Source organism: Aquarana catesbeiana, linkage group LG10 (genome assembly GCF_042186555.1).
Source record: "Aquarana catesbeiana isolate 2022-GZ linkage group LG10, ASM4218655v1, whole genome shotgun sequence".
Taxonomy (NCBI): domain Eukaryota; kingdom Metazoa; phylum Chordata; class Amphibia; order Anura; family Ranidae; genus Aquarana; species Aquarana catesbeiana.
Window position 1 is genome coordinate 132649147 of NC_133333.1, and position 19233 is coordinate 132668379.

At 41.5% G+C, this 19233-nt stretch overlaps 1 protein-coding gene across 3 annotated transcripts in view; it reads left to right on the forward strand.

Moving 5' to 3' along the window:
* RASIP1 (Ras interacting protein 1) overlaps positions 1–19233 on the forward strand; it is a 154792-nt gene that overhangs the window by 35177 nt on the left and 100382 nt on the right. For all 3 annotated transcript variants that reach the window (XM_073602677.1, XM_073602678.1, XM_073602679.1), the window contains exon 4: positions 15912–16288. In XM_073602677.1, the coding sequence (XP_073458778.1) occupies positions 15912–16288 (377 nt within the window). The remainder of the gene's footprint in view (positions 1–15911; positions 16289–19233) is intronic.

Here is a 19233-nt window from a genome sequence, read left to right on the forward strand (position 1 = left end):
AATAGAGAGAGAGAGAATAGAGAGAGAACAATAAAACGACAACTATTATTTTTTATTTTATATTTTTGTTTGTGTTTTTTTTTTTTTTTACACTTTTTTTGTAACTGTAACTTTTATAACTGTAACCGGTTCCAGGTTCGGGTCTCTCAAAATGCGATGGCATCTTGGGAGACCCTGTGAAAGTGTGCCTAGTCTGTGCAATGCTGTACCCTACGCTAATACTCAACTAGTGAATGGTAGCGTTCAAAACATTCACCAATGCAAAGACCAGGATTGTCAGGACAGGAGGGACAATAATACCGGGTGTCACGCCTATATCCGCGTTTGCTGCAGACACAACATCTTTTTTGGGGGGGTTCGTTGGGTAGGGGTACAGGGGAAGGACATAAAAATGCCTCTCATGCAGCCGACTGCATTTGGTTGGGGATGTGAATGGGGGAAGTACGGGCGCTGCAGAAGTGGTGGGTTCCCAATTAGGATTGGCGAATGCAGCAGGAAGGGCATTATGGGCACGACGGGCCTGTGTTTGTCTTCTTGGTGGCAGCGGGACACTATTTGTGCTTGCCACCTCACCAGCTTGAACTGCACTTATGGGATTCGCCACGTCACCAAGTGTTACTGCAGTGCTGGTTTGACTACGACCGGGGTGTACTAGGCCGCTGGCGCTTGCCAGTTCACCAAAACGCTACCAAAAAAACTGTAAACGATCGCAGGGATCAGGCCTGACTCTGCGAACGCTGCAGTTATGCGTTTAGTGTTTTGTAAGTGACAGTGATCGATCGATACTGCACTTGGGTGGGCTGGGCTGGGCCGGGCGGAGGGGCAAAACGCAGGTGCTAGCAGGTATCTGGGCTGATCCCACTAACACTGCGTTTTTGGGAACCCTAAACTGCTGGGGACGCCAGTATAGATCTGATCGGATCAGATCATATATTGATCAGTTCAGATACTATACCACTAAGGGAGGTGTACGGTGCGTGCGTGGGTGTTAGCGCTACTGGCACTAACCTGACGCTGCCTGGGGCTGGTGCTTGCCAGTTCACCAAAACGCTACCAAAAAAACTGTTAGCGATTGCAGGGATCAGGCCTGACTCTGCGAACGCTGCAGTTATGCGTTTAGTGTTTTGTAAGTGACAGTGATCGATCGATACTGCACTTGGGTGGGGTGGGCTGGGCTGGGCCGGGCGGAGGGGCAAAACGCAGGTGCTAGCAGGTATCTGGGCTGATCCCGCTAACACTGCGTTTTTGGGAATCCTAAACTGCTGGGGACACTAGTATAGATCTGATCGGATCAGATATTGATGCGTTCAGATACTATACCACTAAGGGAGGTGTACGGTGCGTGGGTGTTAGCGGTACTGGCGCTAACCTGACGCTGCCTGGGGCTGGTGCTTGCCATTTCACCAAAACGCTACCAAAAAAACTGTTAGCGATCGCAGGGATCAGGCCTGACTCTGCGAACGCTGCAGTTATGCGTTTAGTGTTTTGTAAGTGACAGTGATCGATCGATACTGCACTTGGGTGGGCCGAGCCGGGCGGAGGGGCAAAATGCAGGTGCTAGCAGGTATCTGGGCTGATCCCGCTAACACTGCGTTTTTGGGAACCCTAAACTGCTGGGGACGCTAGTATAGATCTGATCGGATCAGATATTGATCTGTACAGATACTATACCACTAAGGGAGGCGTATGCTGCGTGCGTGGGTGTTAGCGGTACTGGCGCTAATCTGACGCTGCCTGGGGCGACGCATATCACCGCCGGGCGATCAGGGGGCTAAATCTTTATTCGGTAATAAACGGCGGGTGCCCTGACACTATAAAAAATAAACAAACTAACCAGCGTCACCCGTAACGGTTATACAGTGATCAGTGGTGAAAGGGTTAACTAGGGGGCAATCAAGGGGTTAAAACATTTATTCGGTAGTATATGGGGGTCCCTGTCGCTATAAAACGCTGACGGCGAACCTAAATATTTACCTCACTAACTAGCGTCACCAGCGACACTAATACAGCGATCAGAAAAATGATCGCTTAGCGACACTGGTGACAGGGGGTGATCAAGGGGTTAAAACTTTATTAGGGGGGGTTAGGGGGGTATCCTAGACCTAAAGGGGGCCTAACACTCACTGCCCTAACACTGTAACTGTCACAAACTGACACCAATACAGTAATCAGTAAAAAAAAAAAAAAAAAACAGCTTGGTGTCAGTTTGTGACAGAGGGGGGGGGGTGATTGGGGGGGGATCGGGGGGCGATCGGGGGGGGGGATCGGGGTGTTTTGTGTGCCTGGCATGTTCTACTGTGTGTGTAGTGTGTTGGTGCACTCACATTGCAGTCTTCTCTCCTCGGCCCGGAACGGAAAATGCCGAGCCGAGGAGAGATGACATCATTTCCTCTGCCTCTGTGTACAATACAGAGGCAGGGAAATGATCCCATTGGCTGGGAGCGATCGCGAGGGGGGGGCCACGAATGGATGGCCTCCCCCTCACCACCAATCGCTGTGGGAGATTTGCCGACCGCCGCAGGCACCGGGGGGGGGGGTCCGATCGGACCCCCCACCCGCGGGCAGGCAAGGACGTACCTGTAAGTCCTTTTGCCTGCCCGTGCCATTCTGCCGACGTATATAGTCGTGCGGCGGTCAGCAAGTGGTTAAAGTGGTTGTAAACAATCACCTTGTAAAACAATCCATTCCGTTTAAAATAGAAATGAAAGGCAAAACGTTTGTGTATAGATAAAAAAAAAAACAATATAAATAAATTTTTTCTCTTTTTTTTTATTTTTATAAGTGATCACATTTCCTCTGTACTAATGCAGCAGTTGCCAACCAGTGGTTCGTAGACCATTGACAAATCAACATTGTGGCCGATGTATACCGCCTAATGTTGTTTCCAGTGTTGTTCTCATCCAATACTGTCAGCGGCATTGATGCCCGATGCCTCCTCTGCAGTTCTGGTTGGTGACCACTGTTCTAGTGCATAAGAGCTGGGTGGAGGAGAAGAAGCAGCAGCACACTGATCTTTCCAGGGAATGGCTGTGCAGGGGGATGTGTTAGGATAAGTCAGATCTTTAGAGGAGAGTACACTGAGTTCCTAGCATAGCTAGAGAACTGGCCACAGTGTGGTCTCCTGCTTAGTGTGGTCAGTTTCTAATAGGAAAGCAGAGGAACTGGCAAGAACACCAGGGATTTCACACAAAGGAAGCAATAGAAAGATAACAGAATACTTTTTCATGCAAGTACATGGTACAGCATTCACATATCAGGAATATGAAATGTTGGGTTTACATATTCTTTAACTGATTTTATCTGTAAAAAGGAAAGCTATGCTTTGCCTGTGTTTGGATCTTTTTCTTGTGTACTTTTTTTTTTAAATTTGATAGAAATTGATTAATACAACTGTATCAGAGAAATTCTTACAAAGTTTGCCTAAATATTTTTCTTTTTTTGCCATACATGATCTGAATATAGTTTATTACTGGACAATACTAGATAATCATTAAAAATTATTGCGGCGCTAAAGAAATTCATTCAAATGAGTCTGAAGAGTGGGAGGATCAAATCACCAGATATAATGTATAGATATAGAAAAGTTACTCGTCACCACGTGATAACGTAGTCTGCTACTAGATAATCGTTTGTTAAGGACATTTTTGCACTGACCTTTTGGCGTTCTTCTTTTTCTACAGGTAGAAATAATTTAATCTATGTTCTTCGTTACATCCTTGTATCATGGAACATATACACTCTTGGATTATAAATTGTACCATCCTATGTTATGACATGTTAGCATTGCTGAACATGAGAAAAAAATTATGTAAAAAAATGTAACCCGTAGAAAATAATAACCATCCAACATATTAAATAGTGAGGTTGTTAAGAAGCCAGTTTCTGCATTGAATGCCACCTAAGACTTTATTTTCAGTTTCCTGAAATCTGTACTGCTGTTAGGTGAAACAATGTCTGTTCAAAGGAGAAATTCCCTTTATCAGTTATAACTTTTTTTTTTTTAACAAACAGAAGGCAGTGGTACACAAGTCCATTGAGAATAAGTAAAGGTTGCACAAGGTAATGATATAAGGCAAGAGCAACATTTACAGACAGCAACACGCAACTATAAGGATATGTGAACTATGATCTATCTTTATGGGTTGTTTAGGAGTTATGCCCTACAATAACACTTTTTAGCAGAGACAATTAGGGTTACTATAAAGGTGTCCATAAATTCAGTGTGCCTTCTTTCAATGAAGATCTGGCAGCCATTCCATTCTATACTTTCCACCTGTAAAAGAAAAGTATGGCTGAAAGTTTTTTGGCCACACTTCTTTTGTTAGTCACAGGAGTGCACCTACTTTTGCTCTCCTGTGACCCAGAATCAGCCGATTCTAAAGCCCGCTGTGGGCTGATGTCACAGAGCATCTTCAGGCTCTGGAAGAATCCCAACCATATTATCAAACGAACAGCTGGCTCCACTAACAACTCTTCCCTCTCCCTTCCCCGCCTGGCCCTCTTGTGAGCACTGGAGGGGCAGAGAACGGTAACTTACAGTCACTGCTTTCCACTCCAAGAAGACTGCAAACTGTGCGATCTGTGATCAATTCTAATGCCGCGTACACACAGCCAGATATTCTAACGGGAAATATTCGGAGCTTGTTGCCGGAAATCCGACCGTGTATAGGCTCCATCGAACATTTTTCGTCGGAATTTCCGACAAACAAAATTTGACATCTGGATCTCAAATTTTCCGACAACAAAATCCGTTGTCGGAAATTCCAATGGTGTGTACACAATTCCGACGCACAAAATTCCACGCATGCTTGGAATCAACGGAAGAGCTGCACTGGCTATTGAACTTCATTTTTCTCGGCTCGTCATACGTGTTGTACGTCACCGCGTGTATGCAAGACAAGTTTGAGCCAACATCCGTCGGAAAAAAAACATGAATTTTGTTGTCGGAATGTGCGATCGCGTGTACGCGGCATTAGGCTTAAGCTGCAGCTCTGTATTGACTATGGATTTTTTTTTTTTTTAATAACCCCGAACTTCTCCTTTAAACCTCAGCTTCACTGAGCCGTTCTTTTTAGAATGTGAGAGTAAGACTATCTTTAGTAGAGAAAAACACACAGTTTTCCAAGAGCAGACAGAAAATCAAGGAAGGCTGCTAGGGTGCTTTCCGCAATATCCTGGAAGGACTGCTAACTTTTGGTTTGAGAGGCAAAACAAGCAAAAGGCTTTTTCATGGTAAGAAAAGTTTTCTGTCGACTAAAAATGCACCACCTATAGTTTGTCACAGTAACTGGTTTAGGGCATTAATTTTAAACAATATCATGAAATAATGTGTAAATGAACAACATTTTCACATCCAATAGTGTCCATAGATTTTCCCTTTTGGAAATCATGAAAGATTTTTCCAGCCAATAGACAAGATGTAATCAAATTAGTATATGTTAAATAAAGTCCCAAAATTCGTGACAGAGGTGGAAAGAAAAGGAAGCTCCAAGGATAGCCGAGGTGACATCGAAAAACACCCTTTAAAAAGGCTTACCAGAAAGCTGGCAACCTCCTTATTAAGGTGGTCAGTATTCACTCAGCTAGATCCTAAAGATGTACTTCACGGAAAAGGATAAGCATATAGTACCAGCCAAGGTCACTGTATTGATGTAAGGAGGCTCCTCCAAATACCAGATCAATGGAGAGCTCAGACCATAGGATATGTAAAATAAAATAACCCCACATAGTGGAATAATGTAAAACCATCCCAAAGTTTAATAATTTGCACTTACAAGGCAGCATGTAATAAACAGCATATCACAAGAGAACACCATCAAAAAGGTCTTCCTTCAGGTGCCCCTGATGACATAAATTCTGACGAAAAGCGTAGGGAGGAGGCACGCATACGCACATGCTACCACGTGTGTGCAGTCAATCACTTTTGTGTATTGGCTGGAAAAAATCTTTCACGATTTCTAATGAGGAAAATTTATGGACACTATTGGATGTGAAATATATGATTTTCATCTTTTTTATCTCGTTTATTTGTTGTTTATTTACACATTATTTCATGATATTGTTTAATATGTATGCACTGCACTTTTTTTTGTGATACTTGTTCTATTGCCTGGTATCAAGGGTATAGTGTTCAGCAGCCTTTTTTATTTTAACCATAAGCGCAGCGTTTCCTTTCTGTTTTTTACTACAGTAATTGGTTTACATGATAAATTCGGATTGTTATCTTTAATAATAGCTAAACCCAGTGACAAAAACTTAGGCAGGCCATAGACAGTGAGAATTTCTTTCCTGCAACCACAAGAAATGTGCATGATACCCCATCAGCACAGACAGTGCTGACAGAGGAATCCCTCCTGAACAGCCATTGTCTGCTTCTGGCAGGGGGGGGCGGGGGAAACCGTCCCCGCCAGGAGAAGACAGTGATTATTGCAAGCGGCTATAGCAGCCATTAGCAATAATCGCTGGTTGTACCCAAGTTCATTGATCGACCAACTCGGTACATTCAGCCTGCCCACACACGGTTCGACTGTTGGCCGCTTCAGATTCGAACCATCTATGGTCAGCCTTAATATACTTCAGCTGACCAGTTCTTAGGTGTGGTGGCTGCATTATTTCAGGATAAGAACATTTTCAGCATAATAAATAAAAGCTGACCATGGTAAGCACCCCTGACAGTGGTAAATAGTTTGTCTCAACCTCCTAACTGCTTCATCTGCAGGGCAGCTTGTTCTGTTGAAAAACTACAGACCTGCTGGCTAGATCACCAGGTGAAAATAAAAGAAAGAAAGCCTAAAAAAGAAAACTAATGTAGCCATCACATCTAAGAATTGGTAAACTGTGATATAATAAATGTTTGTTTTTGGGTTGAATACAACTATAAGGGATGAGTTGTCAATAAGATACAAATTTATAAGCTGAACAAGTTGACTGCTGCCCTGTTAAAATTATATGGACTCCACTAAATAAATACCATGCTATCATTACAAATATTCCTTGACATTCAGTTTTTTTAAAGTGGTAGTAAACACTGCTTGAGCAGTTGTACCTTCAGGTAAGCTTATAATAAAGTGTACCTGTAGGTACAGGAAATATCTCTTAAACATGCACTGTTTAGGAGATATTCATTGTTTCTACAGCCGGTGATGTTACCGGCGCATTGCTCTGAAGGGATGGCATACTACCGCTTTAAACTGATGCACAGAACATTTCACAGTCTTGTGTTTTTTTCAGCATTGACTTTCTTTTTGGCTGTTTGCATTCTTAACCACTTAAGGACCGGAAAGATTTGCCCCCTTAATGACCAGGCCATTTTTTGCATTATGGCACTGTGTCGCTTTAACTGACAATTGCACGGTCGTGCAACACTACCCAAACAAAACTGATGTCCTTTTTTTCCCATAAATAGAGCTTTCTTTTAGTGGTATTTGATCACCTCTGCGGTTTTTATTTTTTGCACTATAAACAAAAAATGAGTGACAATAAAAAAAAAAAATATATATTTTTTTTACTTTTTGGTATAATAAATATCCCCCCCCCCCAAAAAAAATAAGAAAACACATTTCTTCCTCAGTTTAGGCCAATATGTATTCTTCTACATATTTTTGGTAAAAAAAACCCACAATAAGCATATATTGATTGGTTTGCGCAAAAGTTATAGCGTCTACAAACTATGGGATCGATTTATGGCATCTTTATTATTATTATTATTTTTTACTAGTAATGGCAATGATCTGCAATTTTTAGCAGGACTGTGACATTGCGGCGGACATATCGGACACTTTTGACACTTTTTTTTGGGACCAGTGACATTTATACAGCGATCAGAGCTAAAAATTGCCACTAATTACTGTTTAAATATCACTGGCAGGGAAGGAGTTAACACTAGGGGGCGATCAAGGAGTTAAGTGTTTCCTAGGGAGGTGTTTCTAACTGTATGGGGGCTGGGCTGACTGGAGGAGGAGAGAGATCGCTGTTCCTAATGACTAGGAACAGACGATCTCTCTCTCCTCCCCTGACAGAATGGGGATCCCACAAATCGCAGTGTACGCGCCCAACATACAATGACGGCGATTTGCGCAGGGGAGCCAACCTACTGCAGTACAACTGCGTCGCGAGGAGGTGCGTAACTAGTTAAGTAAGCCATATCAGAGCTGAAGATTGCAATGATGAACAAGGGGCAGATAGCTGTATAAAGCCCAGCAGCTGCAGCTAACTGCAGGTTACAATTTTATTAAGGTCTGACTGAAGGGAATATCTCTTAGAGCCACCAGTCCAATATACACTCACCAGCCACTTTATTAGGTACTTTATTATGTACACTTTGCTAGTAACGGGTTGGGCCCCCTTTTACCTTCAGAACTGCCTTAATTCTTTGTGGCATAGATTCAACAAGGTGTTGGAAACATTCCTCAGAGATTTTGGTCCTTATTGACATGATAGTATCACACAGTTGCTGCAGATTTGTCGGCTGCACATCCATGATGCGACTCTCCCGTTTCACCACATCCCAAAGGTGCTCTTTTGGATTGAGATCTGGTGACTGTGGAGGCCATTGGAGTACAGTGACCTCATTGTCATGTTCAAGAAACCAGTTTGAGATGAATTGAGCTTTGTGACATGGTGCGTTATCCTGCTGGAAGTAGCCATCAGAAGATGGGTACACTGTACTGTAGTCATTAAAGGATGGACATGATCGGCAACAATACTCAGGTAGGTTGTGGCATTTAAACGATGCTCAACTGGTACTAAGGGGCCCAAAGTGTGCCAAGAAGATATCCCCCACATCATTACACCACCAGCACCAGCCTGAACCATTGATACAAGGCGGGATGGATCCATGCTTTCATGTTATTTCCTGACCCTACCATCTGAATGTCGCAGCTGAAATCGAGACTCATCAAACCAGGCAACGTTTTTCCAGTCTTCTATTGTCCCATTTTGGTGAGCTTGTGCAAATTGTAGCCTCACTTTCCAGTTCTTAGCTGACAGGAGTGGCACCTGTTGTGGTCTTCTGCTGCTGTAGCCCCTCTCCTTCAAGGTTTGATGTGTTGTGCAATCAGAGATGATATTCTGAATGCCTTGGTTGTAACGAGTGGTTATTTGAGTTACTGTTGCCTTCTTATCATCTCAAACCAGTCTGCCCATTCTCCTCTGACATCAACAAGGCATTTTCGTTCACACAACTGCAGCTCACTGGATATTTTCTCTTTTTCCAGACAATTTTCTGTAAACCCTAGAGATGGTTGTGCGTAAAAAAAAATCCCAGTAGGGGTTTTTTAACCACTTGCTGACCAGCCACTGTATATATACGGTGACAGGTCACCTCGATTGCGCAAACCGCCATATCCATACGGCCAGTGCATGTGACACTGTGGGTGCGTGCCCACTGCACGCCGCAGGAGCTCGCCTGCGAGTCCCATGGACCCGATGTCTGCTGGTGACCTGGTACACAGAGGCAGAACGGGGATCTGCCTATGAAAATAAGGTGGATCCCTATTCTGACAGGAGACATCATGGAGATCTGCTGTTCCCAGTTATCGGGAACAACGGCCCTACTAGATGCCCTAAATGACTAGATGCCCTAAATGCAGTGGGTTGCTGTAATTCGTTGGGCTGATTAGCGGTTTGTGTTACCAAGCAATTGAACAGGTGTACCTAATAAAGTGCCCCCCCCCCCCCATCCATTCTTGTCTTGGCAATATCAGAGTACAGAAATGGCCTCTTTGCACAAATGGTTAATCAACAAGCTTATACTTTTCTTGTCCCTCTGAAAGAACAATCTTTCTCCACATTGGAACCAGTTTGTACAAAGCATGCTGGAAGCAGCATCATCAGTGAAGTCCATTCTGTTCATACTGGGAACAGTATGTGTCCCCTTAACCAACTTGCACCAAAGCGTATGAGGGATTATTTGGGAAGGGCGCAGATCCCTTTACTTACTGGCCCAGATGGTGAATAGTTCTGCATGTGCTTGACAAAAAGGCTAACTGTTCAAATACTGGGTGATAAAATGAAGTGTTAAGTCCTGTCACATCCTCTGCTTTATAAGATATATGCAAATATAATTCTGAAGGGATGAATAGATTATTTTTAGTGTAACTGATTTTGCTACAAAATTACTAATTTCTCAATTTGCTAAATTCCCCCATTGGAGCTCTACATTTTTGCTTAGTGAGCTACTTATATGAAATTTGTTTGAAAAAAAAGATCTACTCTTTTTTTGCATTCCTTTATATTTTCCCCTTTTTGTGTATTTCATCACTATTTGTTTGGTGTCACTTTTTGTTTCTTCTTTCTGTGAAAAGCAATAAAGAAAATAATGAGGCTACTGAATGTTTTTGCCAAGAAGAATGGGACCAAGATAGCTGACCTTCTGTATTTTTCAGAGTCAATAGGGCTGGATTCACACCTACTGTTTGTGTTTTGAACTTTGTGTTTTCCATTGAAATTAATGGAGAAGCATCAAAATGCATGTCAATGCATTGCCATGTGCTTTCAATGCATGTTACAATGTGTTGAACGTCAGAAGATGTCATAATGCACATCAACACACAGTGGCGTACGGAGGACTGTAAAAGACCCAGGGCACCCTAAGGAGAGAAATGGTAGACGTGGCTAACGTGGGTTATTAGTGGGAGGGGCTTAGGGGATAAAAAAACCTGAGCCTATTCTGCCTCTGAGTGAAAAGTAATGCACACAATACAGGTGTCAGCAGTATGTAAGGCACAGCCTAGCACTCAGGAGTAAATAATGCACACAGCTCACTAGTAAGTAATGCACAGAGCCTAAAGCTCAGGAATAAGTAACGCACAGAGCCTAGAGCTCAGGAGTAAGTAATGCACAGATTGTAGGGGTCAAGACTAAGACCCCATACACACTTTAAGATTTTCTCCAGATTTTTGTCTTCAGATTTACCAAAACCATGTAGTGCAAGGGCCTGCCTGATTGCATACAAATTAAAACTCTTAAGGTTTGACCTCATATTATATGGTTTTGGTAAATCTGAAGACAAAAATCTGCAGAAAATCTAATAGTGTGTATGGGGTCTAAGTAGCAGAGACCAGCAATATACACATATACCACAGCCCTAATACCCACAAAATACTCCTAATGTCTCTGCTACAAGTGACAGTGTCACAGGCATGTATAGACCTCAGTACAAAGAATAAATATTAAAAAGGAAAAAAAAACTTTCATTACAAAAGCTTTTCTGAACACAAAAAGCTATCTCTTTGTCTGAGCCTTCCTTAAAGAAGAACAACTTCTTTAACAGCAGCTGTTGAGACAATTAGGACTTTGCTTAGGGCTATGTAAGGAGAGAGAGAGATTTTACCGAAATTCCATTATTCTTGTCTAAATTTCAAGGAAATAAAATCTCTTAACTAAACTCCTTTCAAGTATAAGTTTACATTTGTGAACATGTTAAATGTTCCACCCGTTTTTAGGGTGGACCATGTAACATGTTCCCACTGCTGCTGCCTCTCCCCGATCTGCTGGCTCTAGTGACAGCAAGGGATCTGCCTGCCTGGCCGAGTCATTCTTTTACAGAGTTCTGTGAATGGGAAAACTACAACTACCGTCAGCCTTGGATGACGGCTTGTAGTTTACAGTTGACTACCAGAAGCGATGGTGAGTGCTCCAGGTAGTTCATTGATGGTTCCTGACATTGTGTTACTGCTTGCCCATATGAGGTATGAGCAGACAGCTTACACAGGCAGTCTGCAGGAACCCTGCATTTCATTGGGTGCAATGCTTTCCAAGCTCCTAATAAAAAAATAGTAAATGCAAAAAGATGTGCTATTTTTTTAGAAGGTAAAATTATGCTTTAATAAACAGAAGTTGCAAATATATGTGAAAGCCAAACTTCTGCTCAAAGGCCCTCTATGAAATGTGGTCCTTAACTCCAGTCTAATAGAGCTCCTATCTTGGAACATACAGTATATAGCAATTAATGAAAAGAGGGCAGATATGTCCTGGTGGTAGGCCATTCCTTCTTAGCCTTGGTTTACACTGACTATGGGAATGAAATTTTGTGGGTTCAGCTGAACTCGCACAATTTAATTTCCACATACCAGTCCCGACTTCGGGGGTGATTTCAGAGACATAAGTGTGGGTTTCTGCACAGATGTTAATGGAAATCGCAACCCGAAATCTCCAAAAGTAGTACAGAAACTACTTTTGTTAATCGGTGCAGCACCGCAAATGCTGGGTTGCGCTGTTTCAGACGCTGCCATTGCCGCCGATTTTGCATGCGATTTGGCATGTCAAATTGCATGCCAAATCGCATCAATGTGCACCAGAGCTTAAAGTGGACAACACAGCAGAAGCCCAGCACAGCTCAAATGGCAGCTGAAGAACTCTGGTGTCAATCTGCAGAAATACTAGCAAAATCTTGCAACCCAGAGTTAAAAGAATCAGGAATACAAGTAAAAATGTTCAGGGAGATTTAAATGCTAAAATAGTTTAGCAAAAAAAGCAGGTCTGTGAAAATTTGGTCTAAGTTGTGCAGTGTCTGCTAAGAGTGTACAATGTGCAATATAACAAACTAGAGGTATAGCCATAGAATAGTTATGTAATTTGTGGACAACTCATAATTGCCAACATTGAGAAATTTAGCAAACTGTAGGGGTCAGTGGGAGCAAAATCTCAAATCCCAAAAAGACTCAAATCACTAGTGTGAGCATTAGCACAAGTAAAGTGAAATCTGTGTTAAGGGGAGTAAAATGAACTTGAAATAGTTGGTGTCAGAGTGCCTTAGCATGCGGCCCCTACTGCCAGTTTGCAAGTGCCAAGTGTTGAGGATCTTTTGGGACAGCCTGCAGGGTACAGACAAATCCCAGGACTGTCCAGCAGGAACCAGGACACTCAGCAACTATGAACACCACATAGTGAACCCAGTAGCTACAGTATTTGTAGATTATAGCAGTGATTATGGGAGGTGTCATCGCAGGAACATAGGAAGAGAACATACGTCATTCTTCTACGTGTTTGTAATTATCAGACTCCATTATACATTTTTGTCTGAAGTCTTAGTCATAGCAAACTTTTTCAGCTGAATTGCTTCATACTAGCATCACCTTCTTTATTGTAATGTATGGGAAGCAGGCTCTATAGAAATGAGTTACTCAGGAAATTACTCAGTAAAGTTATGTCTGTGGAATTCCTTCTTAATTCCTGATGTGCATAGGAGAATCCGCCAGGCAGCAGACAGTAAAAGCCATGCCCATGATCTCAGATCGTACTTTACTTATGTCACTTCTTTTAATAAAAATGACAAATCATTTAAATAAAGCACATAGACAGCAAAAAAAAAAAAAAAAAAGAGGACTGTCTTTCAATCTTGACTGTATTTTTTCTACATCATGGACTTGCCTGCATATCCTAGTCATTTTTTTTGGACCAAAACGTACCTAGATTTCCTACTGTTGCTGCAAAACTAAAAGGATGGCCTAATTATACTCATGTCATTTTAAATCTTTTGTCAGTTTTCAAAAATAAAGTTTTAAAACTAGAGTGGTATACTGTGTTAGCTAGAAATGAGAAGAAGGCAAAAGTATTGTCAAGTGATACCTTTTAGTGGCTAACTAAAAATATTACAAATACGGTACAACCTTTTAGGATTCCTTTCTTTAGAATATTAAATATTGAAAAAAAAATAATACAATAAGATGATAATAGATTAAATGTTTAAAAGTTAAACTATGGAATTGCCAGTTTATAGTTTTTACACCTAAACATACCACAGGCATGCAGGCTTCTCATGGCTTGAGGTCTGCAGACATACTAATAATGTAGCATTCTTATACTAGTGTGGTTCAAGAGTGTTATGCTGCGTACACATGATCGGAAATGCCGCCAGAAAAACTCCGATGAGAGCTTTTTGTCGGAAAATGCGACCGTGTGTATGCTCCATCGGTCTTTTGCTGGCGGAATTCCAGCCAGCAAAAGATTGGGAGCATGTTCTCTATTTTTCTCTATTTTTCGGTCGGGAAAAGTTCCTATCCGAAAATGCGTTAGTCTGTATGCGATTCGGAAGCGCAAAAAAATCACGCATGCTCGGAAACAATTTAACGCATGCTCGGAAGCATTGAACTTCATTTACCCAGCTCGTCGTAGTTTTGTATGTCACCGCGTTCTTGACGGTCGAAAGTTCAGAGAACTTTTGCGTGACTGTGTGTATGCAAGGCAAGCTTGAGCGGAATTCCGTCGGAAAAACCATCCAAGTTTTTTCTGACGGAAATTCCGATCATGTGTACGTGGCATAACCCTTAAAATGCTAAAAGCACCTAAAAGCACATGTTTGAGATCTGATCATATATAATATGATGGCTGCTGTGAGGAAGGAGCAGGGTGAGCTGAGCATATGCTCTGTGTTTACCTTAGATCAGGGTTTCTCAACCAGGGTTCCTCCAAAGAATAAGCTATTTCTGTCTCTCAGATAAGTTCCCACTGACATCGTTGTTCTTTTGGCTATCTGTAAGGGAGCTATTCTTCCCAATGTCCACAAATGTAAGGAGCATTCTTCAATTGACCATCACATCAACGTATCATGAGTTGTAGATATAGAATTTTTTAGCAGGGGTTCCCTGAGACCAAGAAGTTATTTCAAGGGTTCCTCTGTGATGAAAAGGTGGAGAAAGTCTGCCTTAGATGGCTGAAAGGCTAATGGGAGAGAGAAGCAAAACAGGGTGAACTTGAATATAATCGACTTCAGTAGGGTACCTTCAAATTCAAAGATTGATTGCTCCACAATGTTGAAGGCTGCAGAAGTTAGTAAGGGGTTGATTGCAACTTTATTTACTGCTGTTTTTGCTTTAATATCCAAAGCCTGCCTACAGGTTCAGTTTGAACAATTCCCTTACAAGTAATTTCCACAATTCCATGACATTGCTCATGCCTAGCTATTGGCTGCCCAGCTCAAGAACCAAATCACTGAACGAAGCTACAGATTTCCCCATACTAGAACAACAAACATTTTGTGGTGGCTGTGGCGGGGGAAGGAGCAGCGGTAGAGTGCTGGAGGGGTGAATATCAGTAAGTCAGTGGAGGGTGTAGATTTACAACATGTACATGAACACTGTCCCTTTAATGTAACCCATGCAAATCTTTTGTTATGTGATAAATGTTTTTGGTAATGAAAGCTTGTATACATGGTATATAGTAAAAAAAAAAAAAAAAAGATATAGAACACCAGTTTAAAAAAAAATGAATTTTATGAAAATTACCTAAAGTAAAACTGATTCTAAACTATTATAGTTTTCCTTTAAGCCACAGCATGACTGATAAATATTAATTGTACTGTATATCTAAAAACATACAGTATATACTATAAATACACACACGCCCACACATATCAATATACACACTAGTGAAAATCTGTATTTCATTTGATGAGAGATAAATATCCTCAAGTATTATTGCTTTCTTCTGAAGAAGCGGTACTCTGTTCCAGCAAAATGTGCCAGAAAATCTCTATCCAGAATGAAAAAGTAATCTCTATACATCACCTTATGTAATGGAAGTCTGTACAGCTTTCATAGAATATTGATGTATTCATTATGTAACAACAGAAGAACTGATCTCTCCTGATGTAATAAACAGCACAAATGCAAATGTAAGATTGATGATTTTAATCTATCTGAAATAAAATTTTTACTTTTTTTTTTTTAAGAACTAAAGGACTTTTTGTCTATGGCCTATTTGTATACTGATGATACCACTAAAGTCCAATTTTCATGATATGAAATTGCTTTTCAAAGTAATTACTAATTACATAAAAACCTAAAACTTGCTAGAACTAGCAGTCCTATCTTTTAGTTATCAAGAGGACTAAGGATGGGCTGGGTATGTTTTTAATGAAAGTTATCTTCATATTACCAATATTCAAATTACTCTGTCATTTCTACTCCCAGGAATCAATGCCCAAGCTCGTAGACTACAGAAGAGTCGCTCCCGGGCAGCTTCTGGTGGAAATGCCCCACTAAGGGAGAGAGAAGAGAGCATCTCCCTGCGTCGCAGCATAAGTGACATCAACTTAAACAGCAAGAAGCGAAGGGAGCGGAAGAGCATAAAGAGCATGGTATCCAGTGACACGGATGCTGGGCAAGATGGAGATCCAAATCAAAAGGACGGAACGCAGAATTCAGCTGAAAGGAATAGCAATGTTCATGGTACTGATGACCCTACAGACCAACCTGATTTGGACTTCGAACGTTTTACTCAATATTTGATTCAGCCCCCATCAGAGCACCCATACTTTCTTCTACTGCAAGGCTACAATATAGATGTGGTGAGAACTAATTTTTTCTTTTCTACAAGTCGACAAGTTAAAGCCTATTGTTTTCAATGGCACTCATTTAGATCAGTGCAATTTAAAGTCACAGCCACTTTGAAAAGGTACCTGCACTATTTTGATGCAACTTTGGCTGCGGCTTAGTGCCAGAGAGTGTAAAGTCACATCAAAGTTGCACTCCAAAGTCACACTGGAAATTGTGCAACTTTGGAGTCGCACAAGTGTGAATGGAGCCTTAAGACAGCCTTTCCCAACCAGGGCTCCTCCCGAGGTTGCTAGGGGGTCCTTAACCAAGGAGCAGTTTTTGCTTCAAAGATAAGCTCCTATTGACACCAATATTCTTTTTGGCAATCTGTAAGAGGGGAATTGCTCCCACTGATTACAGATGTAAGGAGCAGCCCACTCACTGACTATCCAACTAAGATACAGTGAGGTATAGATACAGTAATTATTAGCTGGGGTTCCCTGAGACCAGAAAGTTATTTCAAGGGTTCCTCTATGTTTAAAAGATTGAGAAAAGCTTAGTCAAAGTGTCACTAAAACCACATGATAAAAAAAAAACTATCAATAAATGGTGTATTACATGTTGTTCATACTCAGTCACAAGATTCATTTTCTGTATTCTGCAAAAAACCTAGTTTATCCTGCTGTTCCCAATCTCCCACTTCTGTCCAATTTCCAATTCAGCTAGAGATTTTGCAGCACAGCATTGGCAGCTCTGCACGTGCTAGTTTCTATGTTGAGCATTTCCTCCTTATCAAATCTGAGCAGCCCATGTGACTATAGAGTCACACATGTAGGCGTATACACACCAGCCCACTCCCTCCCTCCTTCATGCCCACTAACCAGCTAAACACAATGGGGATGGGAGATTACATGTAGATTGATGGAGGCTTCACCTCCCTCTTATTCTAAGGCACAGGCTGGAGGGGCGGGACACGGCCTGTGACTGGCAGAAGTCCACCCACACCATGTTATTGGCAAAAAATAAAAAAGATTTGATTTCAAATATATTTTTATGACATTTTAAAACCGTTTATTGATAGTAAATCTTTATTTTGACTCTATTCCAAAGGCTGTTCTTTTTTTATTTTGAACATGTGACCAGCAGCAGAGGACTAGAAGCTCCTCCTGCTTATGTTTCCCTGCAGACTGGGAAAGACCTGGGTCATGTGACAGCTGTCTATTCATTAGGAAAAAGGTACTTACAGTAGATTTTTTTTTTTCAATTAAAATAATTACAGTGCCATCATCCATATACAGAAATAGAATTGACAATGTAAATTAAACAGTGTGTGTTTTGTATCAATTTAAGGTAACTAATGGAAACCGTTATAATAAGTAAATACTTTCTTCACTGGATAATTATACTGGTGCAATGGTCAGGAAATATTTTAACCATGCACAAACTGCTTTAGCTTATGTACAGTGCCTTGCAAAAGTATTCACCCTCTTGGTATTTTTCGTGTTTTGTTGCCTCACAACCTGTAATTAACATGGATTGTTTGAGGATTTGCATCATTTAATTTACAGAACATGGCCACAACTTTGAAGATTTTTTTTTATTATTATTGTGAAGCAAACAACAAATAGGACAAAATAACAGAAAAAGTCAAATGTGCATAACTATTCACCCCCCTAAAGCCACCTTTTGTAGCTATCACAGCTCCAAGCCACTTTGGATAAGTCTCTATGAGCTTGCCACATCTTACTACTGGGATTTTTGCCCATTCCTCCTTGCAAAACTGCTCCAGCTCCTTCAAGTTTGATGGTTTGCACTTGTGAACAGCAATCTTTAAGTCTGACCACAGATTTTCTATTGGGTTGAGGTCTGGGCTTTGACTAGGCCATTCCAACACATTTACAATGTTTCCCCTTAAACCACTCAAGTGTTGCTTTAGCAGTGTTTGGGGTCATTGTCCTGCTGGAAGGTGAACCTCCGTCCTAGCCTCAAATCACACACAGAGTGGTACAGGTTTTGCTCAAGAATATCCCTGTATTTAGCACCATCCATCTTTCCCTCAACCCTGACCAGTTTCCCAGTCCTGTGGTGTTCTTTGGGTGATGTGATGTGTTGGGTTTGCGCCAGACATAGCGTTTTCTTTGATGGCCAAAAAGTTAAATTTTAGTCTCATCAGACCAGAGCACCTTCCTCCATACATTTTGGGAGTCTCCCACATGCCTTTTCGCAAACTCAAAACGTGCCATTTTGTTTTTTGCTGAAAGTAATGGCTTTCTTCTGGCCACTCTGCCATAAAGCCCAACTCTATGGAGCATACGGCTTATTGTCGTCCTATGTACAGATACTCCAGTCTCTGCTGTGGAACTCTGCAGCTCCTCCAGGGTTACCTTAGGTCTCTGTGCTGCCTCTCTGATTAATGCCCTCCTTGCCCGGTCCATGAGTTTTGGTGTGCGGCCGTCTCTTGGCAGGTTTGCTGTTGTGCCATGTTCTTTCCATTTGGTTACAATAGATTTGATGGGGCTCCTAGGGATCATCAAAGATTTGGATTTTTTTTAAAACCTAACCCTGACTTCTCAACAACATTGTCCCTTACTTGTTTGGAGAGTTCCTTGGTCTTCATGGCAGTGTTTGGTTAGTGGTGCCTCTTGCTTATGTGTTGCAGCCTCTGGGGCCTTTCAAAAAGGTGTGTATATGTAATGACAGATCATGTGACACTTAGATTGCACACAGGTGGACATAATTTCACTAATTATGTGACTTCTGAAGGTAATTGTTTGCACCAGAGCTTTTTATGGGCTTCAGAACAAAGGGGGTGAATACATACGCACATGCCAACTATCAGTTTTTTATTTCTGAAAAATTGTTTTATGTATGTATTTTTCTAATTTTACTTCAACTTAGACTATTGTGTTCTGATCCATCAAATATAATTCAAATTAAAAAAAACATTGAACTAAAGGCTGTAATGTAACAAAATAGG